Source organism: Bos indicus x Bos taurus, chromosome 27 (assembly GCF_003369695.1).
Source record: "Bos indicus x Bos taurus breed Angus x Brahman F1 hybrid chromosome 27, Bos_hybrid_MaternalHap_v2.0, whole genome shotgun sequence".
Lineage (NCBI taxonomy): Eukaryota > Metazoa > Chordata > Mammalia > Artiodactyla > Bovidae > Bos > Bos indicus x Bos taurus.
Window position 1 is genome coordinate 35,924,684 of NC_040102.1, and position 22,711 is coordinate 35,947,394.

The window sequence follows — 22,711 nt, forward strand, 5'->3', positions numbered from 1 at the left end:
CTCTGGATGGAGAGGTGTCAGCAGTCATGTTGCTGTAAAAAGAGTTCAGGATGAGATGGATATCAGAGCAGGTCTCTCAGGAAAACCCAACCTGCTACAGCTGAAAACCACTGAATCACCAACAAGTGATACACAGAAAGGGACCTGGGAAAGGTCATCATCTGTCATTAATAAAACTCATTCTATAACACACAGCTCAAAGGGCCTTTGCCTTGGAATCGTCTTTACGTCTCTGTGTATGTGTATGTGTGTGCGCGCGCGCGTGTGTGTGCTTCTGCCCTACAGTCAAGGCAGAAGGCATAAACTGTAAATGTCAACCTAGAGAGCAGCTGGGATTGTCTAATGCAATGGCTCTCCAAGGTCATCTGCATCAGAATCATCTGATGAGCCAAGTCTGTTGAACTCCCCCTACCCACACACCCGTTTCTGATTTCACAGGTCTGGGTTGGCCCTGAGAACTTGCATTTCTCAGGGGTCCCAGCCCGATTTGTTGCTGGTGGTCTTGAACCGCATTTTAAGAACCACTCGCCTAAAGGCTTTCAGAGCCGGGCGTGTGTGTGTGTGTGTGTGTGTGTGTGTGTGTGTGTGTGTGTTTGCGTGTGTGTGTGTGTGTGTGTGTTTGCGTGTGTGTGTGTGTGTGTGTGTGTGTGTGTGTGTGTGTGTGTGTACCACTCGCCTAAAGGCCTTCAGAGCCGGGGCCGCAGCCCCGGCAGAGACGCGGGAGCCAGAAGGGTGGGGAAGACGACCCTAAAGGTGGAAGCGGCCTGATCTAACTAACACAGTGCACCTCCCTGCCGCCCGGGCTCGGCCAGAGCACACGCGGGTGCCGGTGCCGGGTGGCGCGAAGACTCACGCCGCCAGAGTCCTCAGCTGCGGGGGCCGGGCGCCCCCTGCCGACGGCCCATGGGCTGTGTGAGCTGGGGCCGCACGCCGGACCCTGACAGAGGTGGGCGGGGCGCAGCGGGACCCGCCCCCCGCCGCCTCCATTAGGGAAGGGGCGGGGAAAGCGGGCCGCGGGCACGCAGGCCCCGCCCCCATGGTGGGCGGGGCCTCCTGGCCGTGATTGGACAGCGTCGCTAGTGCGCGGTGACGTTGCACCTGGACGGGAAGTGTCAGAGAGGAGCGCGGGATCTGCGAAGTGAACGCTCTGGTCTGTTTGGGAAGCGGCTCGAGCCAAGCGTTCCGCGGCCGGTTGCTCCTCGGGCTGCTTCCCGCGAGCGTCCTGCCGTCGCTGCCCGCCGATTCGGAGGGCCTCGCAGCCTGCCCCGACCCGGGTGAGCGTTCGCGTAGGCCCACTGGAAGCGCGCTCGCCGCGTGTCTGTGTGTCGGGGGTGGGGGGGGGTATGTGCGCGTGCGTCTGGGGGGAGGCGGTGACCCTATGCCCGCGATGCCAGGAGGGGAGCAGGGAGGAATGTGCTTTCGGAATCCCTGAGGCTCCAAGAAAGCTGAGCGCCGAAGATTTGTTGCTTTTTAAGTGTGGTGTTGGAGAAGAGTCTTGAGAGTCCCTTGGACTCCAAGGAGATCCAACCAGTCCATCCTAAAGAAAATCAGTCCTGAGTGTTCATTGGAAGGACTGATGCTGAAGCTGAAACTCCAATATTCTGGCCACCTGATGCGAAGAGCTGACTCATTCATTTGAAAAGATCCTGATGCTGGAAAGATTGAAGGTGGGAGAAGAAGGGGACGACAGAGGATAAGATGGTTGGATGGCATCACCGACTCAATGGACATGAGTTTGGGTACTCTCCGGGAGTTGGTGATGGACAGGGAGGCCTGGCATGCTGCAGTCCATGGGGTCGCAAAGAATCGGACACGACTGAGCGACTGAACTGACTGAATTGACTGAGGCTCCAAGGATGCGACCACGTCTCCATCACCCATCTTCCTAAGCCTCTGAGTCACTGACCGGCCAGATCATTGTGTCCCCAGCCCTGAGAGGTGCCACGATTAATATTAGAGCCGAAGCCAGCGCAGCCACTGCGGAAAGGACCTCCTCCTGGAAGGCAAACAGATGTGATTGGTGCTCTATTCAGCGAGCACGTGGAAACCCTTATAAGGAGTGAGGGCTTTGAGAAATTGATCCCTGACCTAAGATTTGAAGGAAGAGGCAACGCATTACAAAACCAAAGCCAGTGAACTCTCTGGCCACTGCCAAAGAGCGTCTACAATCCACGTAAACCTCTTTTTCCCAGGTACCATAGTTGCGTGTTCTTGCAAATAAATACAAACACACAGCATAGTATGGGTTCTTTTATTTATTAGGTTCCTGGTTTCAGAGAAGATGGCAGAGGAAGCAGACCTCTTGGGACAGGACTCTGATGGGGACAGTGAGGAGGTGGTCCTGACCCCTGCAGAGCTCATCGACCGGCTGGAGCAGGTAAGCAGCCCACAGGGAATCCCCCTGCTGCAAGCACAGCCTCTTTAGCTAGTCCAGCGCTGCAAATGTCAGGATTCAAGAAATGAGGGGATGGAATTCAAGGCTTCTTAGAAGAGAAGAGACTGTGTCTTACCATCTCCACAGAAGCAGGAAGTATAGGCACAGCCAGATAGAAACTTCATAATGTCGAACACAGAATCCTCAGGTGGGTCCAGTAAAGGTCAGCTTTGGGGACAGTTACAAGAACGGTTCACAAAGCAAGGATCTACTTGGTATTTGTGGGGACTACAGAAGTGCCTGATAGAGACTTAAAAGTTCTAGAAAATGCTAAAACACCTTGAGGAGAAAACTGGTCTCATCCTTCCTTTTCCTCCAGTTTCTTTTGCCAACCATTCTGTACATTTCTACTGCTTGCCTCAGATCACTCCTGGGATGTTTCTCCTTTTAGTCGTAGTCACTGTGGTTTATTGAGTATTGCTCGTGTGTCAGGGTTCTTTATATTTCTGGTCTCATGAAGCCTTGGTGGTTAAAGAGTTCAGACTATCTGTGTTTAAACCCCTCCGTGCCTCTGGCCAGTTTTACAAATGTGGGCAGGTTGTATAGTTTGTGTCCAGCACGCCCTTGACTATAAGGCGGAGGTAATGGTAGTGGCTGCCTCATGGAGTTGTTGTGAGGACTGGGTGACATAACGTGCGTGAAGTACTGAGTGTAGACTGAGGTGTGTGAAGGGCTCACTGAGTGTCAGCCGTGAGCAGTAATGCTCTTCACAACCCCCTGAGGGAGGTACTGTGTTATCTCCGTTCCGCAGATGAGGAAACTGGAGCTTTGCGATGAGAGGTGTAGAGTAACTCGCCAGGGCCACAGACAGCATCAGAGCCAGGAAGTGACCCAGGTCTCTCTGATTCAGTCCACCTGCTGCCTTATTGCTGTCCCTGCAATTGCCCCCTTTCCAGAACTCTCTTGTGTCTGTTACTTTAGGATTCTTCATTCTCCCCTGCCCTACATGCCATTGTGAGTGACAAAACCCAAGGAACGTAATTTTAACCAGTCAGGGAATTACCCTTATTTCTGTTTTGTATATGAGAAACCCTGGAGCAGCCAGGTGAGGCTTTCTAGTTTAATAAAAATCCTGGGGAAGGTCTTATGAAGACTCTTTGTAAGTGTTAATAGAGATTCTATCAGCTTATTTGGGTTGCAATTTCCAAGTTTTAGAAATGTTACATAATCTTCCCCACATCCTAATTCTTATAGATCTCATTAGTGCTGAACCAGTGCTTTCTTATATCTCAATTCTTTGTATATGCATTCTTTTCAAATGTATTAAACAAACAAAAATCCTTGAAAAAATAAATTCTATCACAAACCTTTTTAAGAATCTGGTGAAAACTCTGGCACTTCCTCCCAGAGCAATGCACGTGTACACTCACACAGAATTGTGCATATACTATCTGGAGATTCACAGACACCCTGAAAATTTCAGACCCAGTGAGATATCACTCATACCCATCAGATGGGCAGAAATGAAAAAGGTGAACAGTAGGGAGTGTTGGCAAGAGTGTAGAGCCTTTGGCACACTTGTAAACCCACTCCAGTATTCTTGCTTGGAAAATCCCATGGACAGAGGAGCCTGGCGGGCTGCAGTCCTTGGGGTCGCAAAGAGTCAGACAGGACTGAGCGACTGACGCGTTCCCTTTCATACCACAGTGGATGTGAAACGTGGTACTGTCACTTTAAAAAATAACTTGTCATTTTCTGTTGAAGAAGGCACACATATCCCATGGCCCAATTATTCTCTTCTCAGGTGCATACCTAGAGGAAGGGATATACACATAAAGAGGGGGGAAAAGAGTAGGAAGATGGATAAAAGCTCCTGCCGCCGCAGAGATAGCTCTCAGGAGCATCATGTAGAAGAGCAAACGATGGTTGCTAAGGAAACTGTACAGCTCAGACCCCTGCCAGGCTGCTGTCCAGGGCGGAGCTGGCCAGCATGGCGGCCGCACAGGCCGAGGCTCCGCAAGGGCCCGGATGCTGCCCCCGGTCCTCGGGGACAGCGGGGCCCCAGACCGATGGCTTCTGAGTGTCCTCAGGGCTCCTCGGAAGGCAACCCAAGGACGGTGGATCTGACGGCCTCGGCAGGGGGTGAGCAGGAATTGCACCTGGGGCCTGAGGCTCTCCTGCAGTGATGCCCTGTGGGCGGCCGACCGCCTGGACAGCCGCTGTGTGGGGTGGCCCGACCGGCCACTGGTGAGCACGGCTCTAGGAGCCCGTGTAGGATACTCCTGAATGCTTGTAGAAAAAAAAAGATTTCAAACTTATTGCCTAAAACACAGAGTTTCTCATCTTAACGGTCGTGTGAGTTTGCTAAGGCTGCCTAACAAGTACCGGGGCGGGGCGGCTCCAACAGCAGAAGCGTGTCTTCTGCCTTCTGGAGGCTCCTCTGTCTGAGAGAAGCTCAGGGGCTGACACGCTCGGTCTCCCCTGCGGCCCCGCTCCTGGCCTTGGAGACGACTGTCTCCGTGTCCTCACGTGCTCTTTCCTCCCTGGAGATAATTTCACACAGAGAGTGAACGTCCACGAAGAAGAGAAGGCGCCCACGGACTGACCCTCGAGTCGCTCCGAATCCGCCTCCTACTCTTCTGCAAGGACACCGGCCACATTGGATTAGGGCGCCCCCTAACGACCGCATTTTAACCTCTGGTTTAACCAGTTTGTCCTTCAGCAGCTTAAGGCAGAAAATGAAGATCATGGCATCTGGTCCCATCACTTCATGGCAAATAGATGGGGAAACAGTGTCAGACTTTATTTTTTTGGGCTCCAAAATCACTACAGATGGTGACTGCAGCCATGAAATTAAAAGACACTTACTCCTTGGAAGAAAAGTTATGACCAACCTAGATAGCATACTGAAAAGCAGAGACATTACTTTGCCAACAAAGGTCCGTCTAGTTAAGGCTGTGGTTTTTCCAGTGGTCATGTGTGGACGAGAGAGTTGGACTGTGAAGAAAGCTGAGCGCCGAAGAATTGATGCTTTTGAACTGTGGTGTTGGAGAAGACTCTTGAGAGTCCCTTGGACTGCAAGGAGATCCAACCAGTCCATTCTGAAGGAGATCAGCCCTGGGATTTCTTTGGAAGGAATGATGCTAAAGCTGAAACTCCAGTACTTTGGCCACCTGATGTGAAGAGTTGACTCATTGGAAAAGACTCTGATGCTGGGAGGGATTGGGGGCAAGAGGAGAAGGGGACGACAGAGGATGAGATGGCTGGATGGCATCACTGACTCAATGGACGTGAGTCTGAGTGAAATCCGGGAGTTGGTGATAGACAGGGAGGCCGGGCGTGCTGCAATTCATGGGGTGGCAAAGAGTCGGACACGACTGAGCGACTGAACTGAACTGAACTGAGCTTAAGTCTTGCCCGATTCTTCTCAGGCCTCCTGTCCTTTATCTCCCAGAGTTTGCTCAGAGTCGTGTCCGTTGAGTCAGCAACGCCATCTTAACCTAACTACCTCTTTACAGACCTCATCTCCAAAGACCTTCTGAGGCGCTGGGAGTGAGGACTTTAACATATAAACTGAGCAGTGGAGGCGGGCACATTTCCTCCCAGTAATAGTGACAAACAGACTGTTGTTAAAATTTTTTCAAAGTCATTTCAAACACAGAACTGGATTTTAAAGGACTGAACTTAAACACTAGATTTTCACTAAAAATTTTGACAAGATTTTATTTGGACGTTTTGTACTAGTATAAACTTCCCCTAGTGTTATGTATTTTTATTATCATGATTTCATACTGTACATGAGAAATCTCCCCACATCTCCTCCATTTTGCCCAGCGTACCATACAAACATTGTCTTTTCTTTGAGTGCCCTGTCATGGGAAGGTTGTTAAGCACCGTGTAGAGATACAAACAGATGTAGTGAAATGACAGAAAATTAAACCCTAAATTCAGGTTAATGATCACCTTTGAGGAGGGAGGGAGAGAGGCCAGGGGACTTATAAAAAGATGGTATTCTTTAGTGAAGTTATGTGCACTCAGCTGTTTACCGCTGTTTTTCATTTTATGTATTTCATAAATTTTTTTTTTACCTATTCAGTGTATATTAAAGTCAGTTAAAAGAAAAACTCCTGCTGTAAGTCCTTACTGACAGTTTGATCTTTTCTCATTCATTATGCTGCTTGAAAATACAGACCCTCTTTCTGGTTAGTTTTATATATCTGCAAACTATTCCAGAAGCCTAAACACCTGAAAAACAAAAAAGAAAAAATTTTGCTGTAGTAGCAATAGCCAGTATTTAATAATGCTTCTGGATGGTGATGACTGGAGAAACAGAGGCTGAGGGTGTCAAAATGGATAAATGGAGCTTGCCTGGCCTGTAATTCTGAGCTATGCTAAAACTAAATTTTCTGTGATTGAAAGATAAGTGCGGGTTCCTCAGCCCCCTGCGGGTATTTCAGTTCCCTAAGCCTTGGTGGTTTTTGAAGTGTATCAAGCATCTGGGCCTGAGTCATAAATTAGGGATTTAACCTCTTGTTCCACAACTGCGTAACAGATGAGTTTCCATTTTCATCTGTGATCCTTTGTACTCTTATGCAGTTAGCAAATAACATAAAAGGATACCTGAATCCGTTTCCTCTCAGATATTGTAGTGATAAGTGAAAAAGTATTTGTAAAGTGCACCAAGCTTCAGGAAGGAAGAGATGGGAGGTTTGTAGAGCTCATCTTCATCTTTCAGGATGGAAGGGTGCTAGTGCCCCCTGGTGGGCAATGTCGGGTATAGACCTGTGGACACCACGTGGGGTTCCTCTCAGCTGTAAGTGTGCTAGGGACACAGGCTTCCCACTAAAGGAAATAAAGAAGCCGTCATTAAACATAACTTGTCTTCAAAGCACTCCCAGTATTTCTAACTGGTCGTTTTCTTTGCTGAGGTCGCTGTGATTTTAGGGGTATGTGCTGACTCACAGGGTTATTTTGCTCCATGGTGAGTAATGCTCTGTTTTGGCTTTGTCTCTTAGGCTTGGATGAATGAAAAGTTTGCCCCTGAGCTGCTGGAAAACAAGTCTGAAATCGTAGAATGTGTCATGGAGCAGCTGGAACACATGGTAAGCAGTGCCTGCCTCAGGGTCCAAAGGAGAGACCCTTAGGAGGTGTTTGAGTGCAGTGAAAGTCTGAGAGCAAATCTGTTTTGTTGGGTCCAGCCTAGTTTGGGGTTTTTTGTTTTTTAGTTTTTTTAATGTTAAATTCCTTATCTATGCTTACAAAGCCTGGGAGCTCCTGGGAACATCTGGACGTCAGCTTCCCATGATACCCCAGGGGTGTCAGCTTCTGAAAACCTGTTCTCAGCCTTCCCGCGTTTGTGCATGAGAACAGCTGACAAGTGCAGGGCAGGGGCCACCCCTCCCAGCATGCCCCCCAGGCCGCCGGCCCCTGGGTGCCCTCCTCTCTACGTTCCTTACCAGCCTGGCCCTGTAGCCTCTAAGTGTGTTGTTGCTTAACCACAAAGTCGTATCCGACTCTCTTGTGACCCCGTGGACTGTAGCCCGCCAGGCTCCTCTGTCCGTGGGAGTGGGTTGCCATTTCCTTCTCCAGGACATCTTCCCAACCCAAGGGTCGAACCCACGTCTCCTGCATTGGCAGGCAGATTCTTTACCACTGCCACACCAGGGAAGCCCCCTGAGTATGTGGTCCTCGGCTTAGATGAGCCAGTTTCAGCCACTACCAGCCCCAGGCTAGCTTTAAAACGTTGGTATTTTACAGGTTCTCAACTGGTGTTTTCACATTGCTTTTAAGACCCGTTAGACATTTCTTACCTGCTGTATTATCTAGTTTACACTTGGGTTGGAGTTCTTCGGGTTGGAGTTCTTCTGACTGACCAAATTCAGATTCTATTGAAATGGTCTTTTTCTAAAAGTGAATGAGTACTGCTTGCACTGTGTCATGAGCTTGTGGTCACGTATTGTTTGTATAATTAAGAGATGAGAAGAAGATGAGAGCTCTTACACAGGGAGTGTTTTGTCCTCCTCTGACCTCAGTGTAGCCTCTGAGTCCTCGGTGTTGCCAATGATGACAGTCCTCGCGGACCGCAGGCAGATTGAACAAAAAAACGTTCTTAGTCTTTGGCTCTCGTTTTTTTTTTTTTTTTTTCTTTACAAACTTCTTTTTCTCTCTGAACAGGAAGAAAATCTCAAGAGGGCCAAGAAGGGGGACCTGAAGGTCAGCATCCATCAGATGGAGATGGAGCGGATCCGCTTTGTCCTGAGCAGCTACCTGCGCTGTCGGCTCATGAAGGTCGGGGAGACTGTCGTGGGGGCTGAGGGTCCTGGGTGGGGGCTGGGAGCGTCCCGGGCCTGGAAGCACTCCCCAGGCCCCACATCAGGGGAGCCAGAGTCAAGAGGGCGACAGATTGTCCTGGAGGAGCAGACGAAAGGCGCGGGTGGCCGTCGGCCTCCTCCTCCGGGGACACTTTCAGTCTGCCTGCTGCGAGAATGGCGCCCCCTGGAGTGACCGCGGGGCAGTGCTGAGGGTGGAGGTGTTGGAAGGGGCTGAACAGACTACTGACCAGAGGGGACCTCGTCTTGAGAAGTGTTTTGCGTGTCGTTCAGGCAGTGTCATGTGGACCGTGATAATGACATGCAGCTGTATCTGACTTATAAAAACAGAACTGCAAAAATTCTTACTCAGTGTTTTGTATGATGTCTGTTTTAACCCTGGGAGGTTCTTACCTCCTTGAAGATTCTTCTCATTTGGTTCCACTTGTCCTCTTAGTTACGACAAAGCAAATACGGCTGATTCTTGACCAGCATAGGTGTGAAGCGCACAGGTCCACTGATACACGGATCTTTTCAGTAAATATGTGCTATAAACGTGGTCCACGGTTGAGGCATCTGCAGGTGCAGAGCCTTGGATACGGAGCACCAACTGCAAAGTTATTCAAGGAGTTGGGGTCGAAGGTGTGGTTCCCCCAAACCCCCTGTTGTTCAGGGATCACCATGATCCCCGATGTACCATCTTCCATGTGCGGTCACTTCCAATTCTGAGGACCGCTCACAAAGGCTCATCAGAGTCCTCTCAGTTAAACATTTCAGCCATTTATTTCCCTTAACTCTCCTGATCTCTTCCCTAAAACATTTGTCAGTATTCTCCTTAAATTATCCCACCTGTAACAGAACATGGAATTCCTCTTGTCATTTGGTCACTTGTGTGAAAAGCAGGATGGTCACTTCCCTTCTCCTGGACATCAGACTGGGAGTAATGCCACCCGGGGTTGCATGGCGTCTCTGATGGTGACAGCCTGGGTTCATTCTGCACTTACCATGAGTGCCAGCCTCTTATGTAATTTTTCAGCTGTCATGATTATTACCCCTTCCTGTCACTGTCCTATATTTGCATGGCTTGATTTTTGATCCTTCCATGTAGAGCTCAAAACTTGTCCCTCTTAAGCTTCTCCTTATTAAGCTGGGCAGTTCCCTGGTCTCTGGATCTCGATCTCGTCACCTAGTTTATTCGTTATCTCCGCAAGTTTGATGAGTGTGTCATCAGAGGTCTTACGTGGCTCGTTAATAGGACTGGGCCAGAGTCAGACATGGGTCCCCTGGGCCTTCCCCGTGGGTCAGCATCCGTCACTGAACCGGTGTTGAGTTGTCTATGAGTCTCTAGCCTGTACTGTCACCGGTCTCCCCACCCCTGCTCCAGCTTGTCCACAAAGGCATCAGAGACAGTACCGCCTGTTTGGAACAAATTGAGACACACAGCCTGCCTCTGCCCACCTTCAGCTACCAGGCCGCTCAGTTTTCTGTGTGTGTGGTTGGGTGAATCCTCTTCACGGTCACCAGTCACTTTCCTATGAGTTCACAAACTATCTTTTCCAGTATTTATTCAAATACAATAACACGTACGACCTGAAGGACCCTGATCTGTGTTGACGATCCCCCTCCTCCTTTGTATATTTGAAAATCAGGAAACGTGCCTGCCTCTTATCTTTCCCACCCCTTCTGAGCTCAGTGACTGAGATTCTGAAATGGTAAGCATTCTAGTGCAGCAGCAATGACAGTCCACATGAAGACGGGAGACACACTTAGGCCCCGTACACATGTGAATTTAACTCCTCCTACAAGACAGTGGTTCTGAGCTGGAAGACCTCACCCCTTTGAGGATAAATGCTGCCTTCCCTCGGCCTCCAGCTCCTCCTCTTGCAAAAGGCATTTCCCTGGCCCAGGTGATCTTGACAGCCTTGACCCCAAACAAGAGACTGCCCTTCTGGTTCCTGACCACGCAGCTCTCTGCAGCTTTTAGCTTTGTTGTCCTGTTTTCTGGTAGTTCTTAGCGTTTTCCAAGCCTCACCCATTTGTGGACTTTATCCTTGCCAGTGATACTCTCTGATTCGAGCGTCACTCCTCTGCAGCTCGTATGTTCTGTGTCTGTCTGTCCCGCCCCTGTGTCTGCTTCGTCTCGCAGAAGGACAGCTGTACAGCTACACGGAAATGCTGGCTGCAGCCCCATCCTGCCTCTTAAACTCCATTTCCGCTTGTCTCTCCAGAGTTTCCTTCATGAAACCCTTTCACCCTTTTTAAACTGTCTTGCTTTTTCAAGCCCTGGTCTTCCCTCCGAATTCTCTGAAACCTGCCTTCTTGAAGTGTGGCAGGTAGGTCTTATGATTAGCAAGAGGCTCAACCATGAAGACCCACCTTTTTTTTTTTTTCCTGTTTTTGGCCGCACGTGGTATGCAGGATCCTAGTTCCCCGACCAGGGATTGAACCTGTGCCCCTTGCAGTGGAAGCAGGAGTCTTAACCGGTGGACCACCAGGGAAGTCCCAAGTCTTGCCTTATTTATTACTTATTTTTGACTCTGCTGGTTCTTCACTGCTGTGCAGGCTGCTCTCTAGTCGTGGAGACTGGGGGCTGCTCTCTAGTTGCGGTTCGAGGTTCTTGTTGCAGTGGCCTCTGTTGTCACAGAGCACGGGCTCTAAGACTTGAGAGTTTCAGTAGCCAGCTCAGTAGTTGCAGCTCCCAGGCTCTAGAGCCACAAGCTCAACAGTTGTGGCACCCGGGCTTAGCTGCCCCGCGGCATGTGGGATCTTCCTGGACCAGGGATCGAACTTGTGTCTCCTGAGTTTTGGCAGGCAGATTCTTTACCACTGAACCACCAGAGAAGCCCAAGACTCACCGTTTTTAAAGTCACTTTCTAGATTAACCCCCGCCTGTCTCAGGAGACTTGTCTGTGTGCCGCTGGAATCAGACAAGACGTTTGATGACCCACTTTGTCAAACTAACTGATGGCGTGAAGCGTTGACAGGTGTTTCCTGTCCCGCAGATAGAGAAGTTTTTCCCTCACACCCTTGAAAAGGAGAAGACCCGCCGAGAGGAGGAGCCTCCCATCCTTTCTCCAGAGGAGTTTGTCTTTGCCAAAGAGTGAGCCGGCGCGGACCCGCCTTTATCCCCCTGGGCGTGGAGCGTGGGTTGCGTGGTTGCGTCCCCGAGGCCGGTGGCAGGGCCCCTGTTGTGGGTCTGGGGGCCCCGGCGGCTCCGCCGGGTGTGTCGTCACGGCGTTGGGTGTGTGTGTTTCAGGTTCCTGGCTAACACAGAGACCTATCTGAAGGACACGGCCTTAAAGCACATGCCTCCCAATCTACAGAAGGTGGATCTCTTGAGGACAGGTGAGCAGAACACTCGCTTCACTCTCTTCCCTCGAACGAAGGAAAATAAATATGTAGACAGATGAGCAGAAAAGAGACAGAGGGGAAGGGTTCTGGGTTAAAAACCAAGAATCGTTAAAAGCAGGTACCAGGGTAGCCGTTTGTAGCCATTTGAGCATCACTTTTGTCTTCTTCTGGTTCGGAGGAAATTCTCCAAATGTAGACTCAGCCTCGTGGTATATTCAGTTACCTCCTGGGCATCCACGCTGTGCTGGGCTCTTTTGGGCATGGAAGCAGCCAAGGTCTCTGTTTTCTGGGCGGGGGTGAGGTGGGTGGGAGGGGCAGCCTCTCCTTCACAGATTCCAGGCTGTGCAGGGCCTGTCTCCCCACTCTGGGGATGGGGGGGATGTTGGCTAGGAGGCCTCCAGGGTGTCCCTCAGGGCTCCTGATCTTTATTTGTGAGCAATTTCCAGGCTAAGGAAAGGGGAACAGAACTGAGGTGGAAAGAGAAGAGGCACAGCCATCACCCCCTCACTCAGTCCCCCCAAGAGTCTGCTGAGCAGAGGGGCAGGGGTCCTGGGGGTAACTCCTGAGGTCAGCTCAGCCAGCGGGGGCCCTGGCACGTAGGCTCCAGTCCACACCTCATCTTTGCCAGCTCCCTGTCTCCGTGCAGGACCTCCCAGGGGGCCTGGAGTCCAGGCCCACAAACTGAGGCTAGGACAGCCCACCTTGAATGTTCCCCCCCAATTACGTCTCTCCCCGACCCAGTCTGGGGGCCACGCTGTGAACCCTGCTGCAGGGGGCCGGCGACTTAGCTCTGGCTGCCATACTCAGTTCTGTCTGAACAGCAGGCATGGATTCTTGTGTAGATCCAGAGGCCAGAGTCGATGGTCAAGCGTGCTGACAGCATGGGGCCCCCCAGGCATCTCCCCTTGGCCTGCCACACACACACACTCCAGTGTCCGTCCCGCTTCTTATCGGGACACCAGTCAGATTGGATTAGGGCCCCACCCTAATGGCTTCATTTTAGCCCTTTAAAGGCCATGTCTCCAAATCTGTTCTGTCCTGAAGTTCTGGGGCTCAGGGCTTCAACATGTAAATTTGGGGGGACACAATTCCAGGAGCAAGCCCAGCCCAAGCAGGGTTTGTGGAACTCTGAACTGGTCATTTTGGAGAACCTGCCTGAGGGACACAGAAGGCCCACTCCCTGTCCAGTTCAGCCTCTTTGTCTGCACATATGAGTAGAGTGGGGGCCACGAACCTCATCCCTGCCCAGCACTATCTGTCGTGTCCACTGGGTTCAAGCAGCTGGGAACCACCGATGGGCCTGTGTCGATTCCTGAGCTGGCCCAGGCCTTGCCTTCTACTTGTTGCTGGTCAGCACCTCCTGACACTCAAGCGTTGCTTGTCTTAGGTCCCTTCCAAGGACCAGAGCCAGGCTCCCAGGACTGGAGCTGTGCAGGGGGCAGCCTGCCCTGGGCAGATCAGAGCCTGGCTCACTCAGCCCAGATGCCCTGAGTCCCCCTCAGGCCCCTGGAGCATGGAAACCCTGCTGGCAGGGTCAGGGAAGGTTGTTGTAACCTAACATCCTTTGAGGGTTTCCTCGAATCAGCAGCTGCCCAGTGGGCCCAGCTGACTCTGCTGATGTTGGAGTCTCTGGAGGTCCAGAACCCGGGAGCAGCCCAGGGGACTTGTGCCTGACTTTTGCAGCCAGTTATCCTCAGCCTTCTCAGTGGACAGGGAACCATGGGCAGCCCCACACCTGAGCTGGGCCCTGAACACTGAGTGGTCCAGCAGGTTCTCTGGACCCCACTGGGTGGTGGGGCTCTCTGCTGGCAGTGCAGGGCTGGAGGAGCAGCCGGCTCTGGGCTCTTCCTGACGAGGTGTGGCTGGTGGAGGAGGAGGGGAACCAGCCTAACCTATGATCAATGGAGGGACATGGAGGGCAGCTTCCAGCAGTGGCCTGGGTTCCTCAGCCTGACGTCCAAGGCCATCACCGTGTGACCCCATCTCCCTGACATCCCAGCCTCCCGCCCTCTCCACAGATCTGTTTTCTGGCTCCGTTCTCATGCTGTGTCCTCCTGAGACTCTCAGGCATATTTCTCTCCAGTGGTCCTTACTCCTTCCTCCCAGGCTTCCACTTATCTTAAGACCTCTCCACTTGTCCAGCGAGCGGGTGCTGAGTGAGACCTTGCAGGAAGTAGGCTGTTTCTAGAAGGAGCCCAGATCTCTCCTCAAATCCATGCAACAACCGCCCCTCCACCATGCTTTCTATCAAGGGTCCCTTCGTGACTGAGGCAGTTAATCTCAGCAGCTCTTCCCTCTTGCTCTTATTAGCTGAGCATTTGTGATGACGTTACCATTCTTCTGGCAGTTCCCAAACCAGACCTAGACGCATACGTGTTTCTGAGAGTGAAAGAGCGGCAAGAAAACATCCTGGTGGAACCAGAAAACGACGAGCAGAGGTGAGTGATGCCTGCGCTGCGGACGGTGGGAAGCAGTCCCACCAGGGCTGCCACTGAGCTGGGTGGGTACAGAGTTCCCTTCCTTTTCCAGGGACTACGTGATCGACCTGGAGGAGGGCTCACAGCACTTGATGCGATACAGAACCGTCGCACCCCTGGTCGCTTCTGGGGCCATACAGCTAATTTAAAACCGGAAATAACTAACTGACAAATGAGGCCATGGGACCTTAGAAGACACATTTTTGGAAACCCTGCATGCCACCCCGTGCCAAGGACAGCAGTGATCTCGGCGGTGCCGCGGGTCCCTGGGCCATGGAGATCTGCTCAGAGCAGCCCCCTTACTCATCCTCAGCTCTGCCACTCCAGCCAGAATCAGCAGATGATGGTGCAGCTGTGCTGATCTTGCTGCCGGAGTCACTGAAACCCCCTTGGTGGTGATGTTTGAACTGAGGAAAGTGAGGCCGGGGCAGTTCACAGAAAGCCATCACTGTCTGTGATGAGGGGACCCGTGGGCCCGACCCGACAGCAGCAGGAGCATGTGCTCAGCCCTCCTGGCAGGAAGAGTGTAAATAGCTCCAACCGCCTGGCCGCCCTTTGTGGAAGTCACTGACTCGTGTAAACTCACCTTCTGGAACCTCTCCTCTTGGACTTAAAGCTAACCTGTGTCACGCTTAGCTGAGCCTCACAACCCAACCAATAAACTATTATTAGATCTGGGTTTTGTGGCAGAAGGAGCCGTGGGCAGTTCCCAGCGTGTGGTCTGATGAGGTGCATCCAAGCCGCAGCCTCCGCAGGCCAGCCTGCGGGCCACCTGCCGGCCTGGACCTGGTCAGAGCGGCAGCCGCGCTTCTGCAACCCGCGTTCACTTTCTCCAGGGAAATGGACAGAATGAAACTCAGCGAACGGGCAGTGTCACCCAGGGAGGGATGTACAGACAGCAGATGAATTGTCTTCCCTTGAAACATGATGCAGAGGAACTGGGTTCCAGCCTTTCTTGCTCCCCAGGAAGGCAGGTTCCCATCTACACAATGTAGCCTCGTAGAGTAACCAGTGCGATGTTGCTGCCATTTCCAAGAGAAGACATTCAAGTGAAAGCAGGGGGGAGTGTTTTTTATTCGTTAGTAAAAGCATTTTATATCTCATGCAGTACTTCATTTTCTCCAGAGCATTCTCACCCTTCTCAGCCATTCATTGAAAAACGTTCAGTGAGCAGAGCATGCCGGGTACAGTCCAGTGTGCTGGGGTTCCACCCAGATGAGAGGTTCACTGATTCTGCTAGGTGGGAGCAGTGCCTCATGGAGAATCAGAATAGGGGCTCACCAGCATGCTTAGAGGGGGTGCTCTGAGGGGCTCTCACTAATTTCAGCTAATCTCACTCAGTTAGGCTGAGGTTTGAATAACAAGAAGGGGCCAGAGACAGAGCTCAGAGGGAAGGGCTTGCCAGGCAAAGAAAAGGTAGCTTGTGCAAAGGCCCTGTGGCAGAAATGAATTCTGCTGCAGTCAGTGAGGCTGGAAGGCAGTGGCACAGTGGAAAGGGTGCACGTGAGGTCTGCGAGGCGGTCTGGGCCCAGATCACTTCCTGCTTTGGGAGCAAGGACCCCCTGGTCATCCAGCACCCTCAGAAGCAGGCAGGGCTGCTGGTGCGGTGCTGTGCTTAGTCGCTCAGTCGTGTCTGACTCTCTGCAACCCCGTGGACTGTAGCCCACCAGGCTCCTCTGTCCATGGGGATTCTCCAGGCAAGAATACCGGAGTGGGTTGTCATGCCCTCCTCCTCTAGGGGCTCTTCCCAATCCAAGGCTCCAACCATGCCTCCCACATTGCAGGCAGATTCTGTACTGTCTGAGCCTCCAGGGAATAGAGGGAAAAGACGGTTAGCATCTGGCACTGAGTCTGCACCCAGGTCTCCTTCCTCGGGGTCGCCTGCGTGCTCCTGTCCCACCGCTTCCGCTGCTCTGGAGAGGAGAGGACGGAGCTGTGTCGTGTCACCCACTCCTTCCCGCGGTGCCAGGCACACATGGGATGGGCACAGCATGCGTTGCTTCACTTCCTAGGTCACCTGTTCAAAGGAAGACTGGTTTAGATGAGTCATTTCAAAATAAAGGGGAAGTTGAATTTCAAAACCAAGTATAGGGAATCGGTGTGATTTAGTGTGACATTGTCTCTAACGTTTTCAACGTGTGGGGAGCATCTTGCTTTATAGGTAACAGTGCGTCACTGGAAGTGTGACGGGACACCAATTCAGGTAACGGCGTCACACTCTATTACAAGCTTGTCGCCAGCCAGGTCCCTGAGAAGTGCTTGCAGGTCCCTGTCTGAGTTTTCCAGCTGCAGCAAAAGCACGTATCAGCTGTGACCTTGCAGCAAGACCCCGGCTATGTTCACTCTGCCCAACTACAGGCTTCCACGCCGCCCTGCACACCCCCGCTGCCTCTGTGAGGGACACGAGTTGACCGTGAAGCTTTCAAGGGGAACTGTTGAATAACAGTGTTATTCACCAGTACTTCAGAAAGATATCCTACGGTATCACCTATATGTGAGATCTAAAAAAAAAAAAAAAAAACTTATTTCCAAAACAGAAATAGACCCACAGGCATAGAAAACACAGGCTACTGAAGGGTAAAGAGAGGTGGGAGAAGTGATAAATTAGGAGGTTGGTAGTAACATATGCTGGGAGGGATTGGGGGCAGGAGGAGAAGGGGACGATAGAGGATAAGATGGCTGGATGCCATCACTGACTCGATGGACGTGAGTCTGAGTGAACTCCGGGAGTTGGTGATGGACAGGGAGGCCTGGCGTGCTGCCATTCATGGGGTCACAAAGAGTCAGACGCGACTGAGCAACTGAACTGAACTGAAGTAACATATGCTTATTACTGTATATAAAACAGATAACCAACAAGGACTGACTATACAGCACAGGGAACTATACTCAATATTTTGTAGTAGCCTATTAGGGAAAAGAATCTGAAGAATGTGTACATGTATAACATATACACACACACACATATATATAACTGAATTGTCGTGCTTGTACACCTGAAACTAGCGCAGTATTGTAAATCAACTATTTCAATTAAAAAATACTTCATGTAATCTCCAGTTCAGTTCAGTTCAGTCGCTCAGTCGTGTCCAACTCTTTGCGACCCCATGAATTGCAGCACGCCAGGCCTCCCTGTCCATCACCAACTCCCGGAGTTCACCCGGACTCAAGTCCATCGAGTCAGTGATGCCATCCAGCCATCTCATCCTCTGTCGTCCCCTTCTCCTCCTGCCCCCAATCCCTCCCAGCATCAGAGTCTTTTCCAATGAGTCAACTCTTCGCATGAGGTGGCCAAAGTACTGGAATATTAAGTGATTTATAATGGGAGGCTAAACATTCCAAACATTTGGAATTGTTGAAAATTGATTTTTTTTTGTATTATGATAAAATACATATAGTTGCCATCTTAACCATTTTTAAGTGCACAGTTCAGGGATATTAAATATATTCACCTTGTTGGTATCTATCACCACTCTCCATGCCTGTGACTTTTCATCTTGTAAAACTGAAACTCTACCCGTTAAATAGTAACTCTTTGCCCCCAGTCCTTGGAAACCACCCTGCTGCCTTGTCTTTATGGTTTTGACTACTCTAATTACCATGTGATGACAGAGGATGAGATGGCTGGATGGCATCACCGACTCGATGGACGTGAGTCTGAGTGAACTCCGGGAGTTGGTGATGGACAGGGAGGCCTGGCGTGCTGCAATTCACGGGGTCGCAAAGAGTCGGACACGACTGAGCCACTGAACTGAACTGAGCTGAACTGAATTACCATGTTAAGTGGAAGCAAATAGTTTGTCTTTCTGCGACAAGTTTGTCTTTTTGTCTTGGCTTCTTTCCCTTAGCATAATTTCCCCAAGGTTCATCCAGTTTGTGGCACATGTTGGAAATTCTTTCCTTTTCAAGGCTGAATAATACTCCCTTGTATGGATAGACCATCCATCTGTCAGTGGGCCCTTGGGTTGCTTCCACATTTCAGCTGTTGTGAGTAATGCTGCTGAGAGCATGGATGTGCAAATATCAATATCAGAAGTAGAATTCCTGGGTCATAATGTAATTCTGTTGTTAATTTTTTGAGGAGCCACCACACTCTTCCACAGCAGCTCTACCATTTTGCAAGGTCTCCAGTTTCTCTGCATCCTTGCCTATGCTTGTTTTCTATTTTTTTTTTTTTAAATAGTAACCATCCTAATGAATATGGAGTTATATCACTGTAATTTTGCGTTTCTCCAGTGATTCAACATCTTCTATGTGCTTATTGGCTCTTCCTATATCTTCTTTGGAGAAATGTCAAGTGCTTTGTGGCTTTTTTAATTGGGTTGTTTTCATTGATATTGAGTTTTAGGAGTTCAGTATATGTTCTGGATGTTAATCCCTTACCAGATATATGATTTACCAATGCTTTCTTTCATTCTGTGGGTTGCCTCTTTACTCTTTGGATAGTATCTTTTATGCACAATTCTTTAAATTTTGTTCCTCTTTTTCAAGATTCTTTGGTTATGTGGGCTCTTTGAAATTCCATATGAATCTTAAAAGGAGAGATTTTAGGATGGGTTTTTTCTCTTTCTACAAAACATTTTTATAGAGATTGCTTTGAATCTGTAGATCTCTGGGTAGTATTAACATTTTATCAATATTCTCTCTTCTGGCTCATGAACATGCAATGTGTTTTCATTGATTTATGTCTTCTTTTCTTTCTTTCAGCAGTGTCTTGCTGTTTTCATTGTACAAGTCTTTTACCGTCTCAGTTAATTCCTAGATATTTTAGTCTTTTTGATGCTATTGCAAATGGAACTGTTTTCATAATTTCCTTTTCAGATTGTTCATGTATAGAAATGCAATTGGATTTTGTGTGTTGACTTTCTGTCTTGCCACTTTGCTGAATTCATGTTTTAGTTCTAACAACTTTTTTGTGGAGTCTCTAGGGTTTTCTATATATGAGGTCATATCATCTGCAAACATAATTTTATTTGGTGGTAGCGGTGGTGGTTTAGTCACTAAGTCATGTCCAACTCTTACAACTCCATGAACTATAGCCCACTAGGCTCCTCTGTCCATGGGATTCTCCAGGCAAGAATACTGGGGTGGGTTGCCATTCCCTTCTCCAGGGGATCTTCCCAACCCAGGGATTGAACCTGTTTCTGCTGCATTGCAGGCAGATTCTTTACTGACTGAGCCACCAGGGAAGCCTAATTTTACTTAGTCCTTTCCAATTTGAATACCCTTTATTTTCCTTGCCTAAAGGCTCTGGCTAGAACTTCCTGTACTATGGTGAAGAAGTGAAGCCGGGCATTCTGATCTTAGATGAAAAGCTTTCAGTCCTTCACTGTTGAATGTGATGTTTGGTGTGGGTTTTTACATATGGCTTTTATTATATGGGGCTGGTTTCCTTCTCTTCTCATTTTGTTGAGTGGTTTTACTATGAAAGAGTGTTGATTTTTGCCCAATGCTTTTTATACATCAATTGATAAGAGGTTTTGTTTTTTCCTTCACTTGCTATTATAATAATTGTAAAGTTATTACATTGATAGTTTTCCTATGTTGAGCCATCCTTGCATTCTAAGAATAAATTTCACTTAATTGTGGTGTTTAATCCTTTTAATATGCTGTTGAGTTCAGTTTGCTAGTATTTTTTGAGAATTTTTGCATCAATGTTCATAAGGGATGTTGGTCTGTTGTTTCCTTTCTTCTTCTATTATTAAACTATAGTTCATTTACAATGTTGTGTTAATTTCTGCTGTACAGCAATGTGACTCAGTTGTGCACATATCTACATTCTTTTTTGTATTCTTTTCCATTATGGTTTATCCCAGGATATTGAGTATAGATCCCTGTGCTATAGTTTTCTTGTAGTGTCTTTGTCTGGCTTTGGTATAGGGTTATGCTGGCCTCATAGAATGAGTTAAGTTTTTTGGAAAAGTTTGAGAAGGATTGGCATTAGTTCTTTATCTGTTTGGTAGACTTCACAATGAAACCATCAAGTCCGTGGCTGTATTTGGTTGGGAGATGCTTGATTCAGTCCCCTCAGTCGGTATAAAATCTATGCATATTTTCTGCTTCTTTCTGATTTAGTCTTGTGGTTTGTGTTTCTAGGAATTTGTTTTTATTTCATCTAGATCGTCAAATTTTAGGCACACAATTATTCATAGAACTCTTAAAATTCTTTTTATTTCAGTAGAATCTGTAGTCACGTCCCCACTTTCATTTCTGACTTTAGTAATTTGAGTCCTCGCCCTTTTTTTCTTAGTCCATCAAGGTGCAGTTTTGTCCATTTTTTGATCTTTCTGAAGAACTGATTTTTGGGTTCATTGATTTTTCTCTATCGTTTTTCTCGTCTCTATTTTGTTTTTCTCTGCTCTAGACCTAATCATTTCCTTCTTTCTGCTGACTTTGGGTTTAGTTTGTTCTCTTTTTTCTAGCTCCTTAAGTTATAAAGTTACTTTGTTGATTCTCTTTCTTGTTTTTTAGTGTGAGCATTTATCGCTATAAATTGCCCCTCTTAGCAACCCACTCCAGTATTCTTGCCTAGAGAATCCCATGGACAGAGGAGCCTGGTGGGCTGCTGTCCATGGGGTTGCGAAGAGTCGGACACGACTGAAGTGACTTAGCAGCAGCAGCAGCAGCAGCAGCAGCAGCAGCAGCAGTACTTTATGAACCACAGGTTTTGGTGTGCTGTGTTTTTCTTTTCATTTGTGTCTAAGTATTTTTTTAAATTTTCCTTGTGACTTCTCTGAGCTGTTGTTTGTTGAAAGGTGTATTATTTAACTTCCATAATTTTGTGAACTTTTAAATTTTACTTTTGCTATTGATTTCCAACTTTACCCTGTTGTGGCCAGAGGAGATACTTTGTATGTTATTTGTCTTTTAAAATTCATTGACACTTATTAATTTGTGGCCTAATATATGGTTTGTTCTAGAAAATGCCCCTGTGCACCTAAGAAGAAAGCGGATGCTGTTGTTGTTGGGTGGAGTCTTCTGTATACGTCTGTAGATCTAGGTGGTTTTCTATAAATCCTCCGTTTTCTTATTTTCTGTTTGTTCTGCCCATTATTGTGAGTGGATATTGGTGTCTTTGGGCTTCCCTGGTAGCTTAGCTGGTAAAGAATACTTCTACAATGGAGGAGACCCTGATTCAATTCCTGGGTCAGAAAGATCCCCTGGAGAAGGGATAGGCTACCCCCTCCAGTATTCATGGGCTTCCCTGGTGGCTCAGGTGGTAAAGAATCCGCCTGCAATGTGGGAGACCTGGGTTCAATCCCTGGGCTGGGAAGGTCACCTGGAGGAAGACATGGCAACCGACTCCAGTATTCTCGCCTGGAGAATCCCATGGACAGAGGAGCCTGTCCGGGCTACGGTCCATGGGGTCACAAAGAGTTGGACCCAACTGAGCAACTAAGCACAGCGCAGCACATTGGTGTCTTCACCACCAAGCTTGCTACTTGGCATGCACGCACCATCCTAATGACATACCATCAAAATGTATACAGCAAAAACTGACAGAGTTGAAGAGAGAAACAGACAAAAAAGAGTTAAAGACACGAGTGTGCATGCGTGCTAAGTTGCTTCAGTCGTGTCTGACCTGGAAACCATATAGACTGTAGCCTGCCAGGCTCCTCTGTCCATGGAATTCTCCAGGCCAGAATACTGGAGTGGGTAGCTGTTCCCTTCTCCAGGGCCTCTTCCCAACCCAGGGATCAAACCCAGATCTTCCGCACTGCAGGCCGATTCTTTACCAGCTAAGCCACCAGGGAAGCCCAGAATACTAGAGTGGGTTGCCATTCCCTTCTCCAGGGAATCCTTACAACCCAGGGATCAAACCTATGTCTCTTCTGTCTCCTTCATTGGCAGGCAGGTTCTTTACCACTTACGCCACGTGGCAAGCCCTTCATTAGGGTAGTAAGTGTTTATAATCGCTATATCTTATTGCTTATGAGATTTCCCCGGTGGCTCTTGCTTATAATTGTTGTACCTTCTTTTACTAATATATAATGTCCTTTGTTTTGTAAACTTTTTTAACTTAAAGTCTGTTTTGTCTGATGTTAGTATGGTCACCCCTGCTCTCTTTTGGTTACTATTTACGTGGAATGTCTTTTTCCATCTTTCCCCTTTCAGCCTCTTGTGTTTTGCATCTCAAATGAGTCTCTTGTAGACAGCATATAGTTGGATCATGTGTTTTTATCCATTCGGCTAATCTATGT

General features: G+C 48.9%; 1 protein-coding gene across 1 annotated transcript; it reads left to right on the forward strand.

The window, feature by feature from the left end:
• The first annotated feature begins 1,087 nt into the window (after positions 1-1,087).
• On the forward strand, positions 1,088-16,595 carry GINS4 (GINS complex subunit 4). The gene is made up of 8 exons (XM_027530055.1): positions 1,088-1,274; positions 2,263-2,377; positions 7,390-7,476; positions 8,549-8,662; positions 11,685-11,782; positions 11,939-12,027; positions 14,381-14,471; positions 14,563-16,595. The coding sequence occupies exons 2-8, from the start codon at positions 2,282-2,284 to the stop codon at positions 14,657-14,659; spliced, it is 672 nt and encodes a 223-aa protein (XP_027385856.1). The 5' UTR covers positions 1,088-1,274; positions 2,263-2,281; the 3' UTR covers positions 14,660-16,595.
• The last annotated feature ends 6,116 nt before the right edge of the window (positions 16,596-22,711 follow it).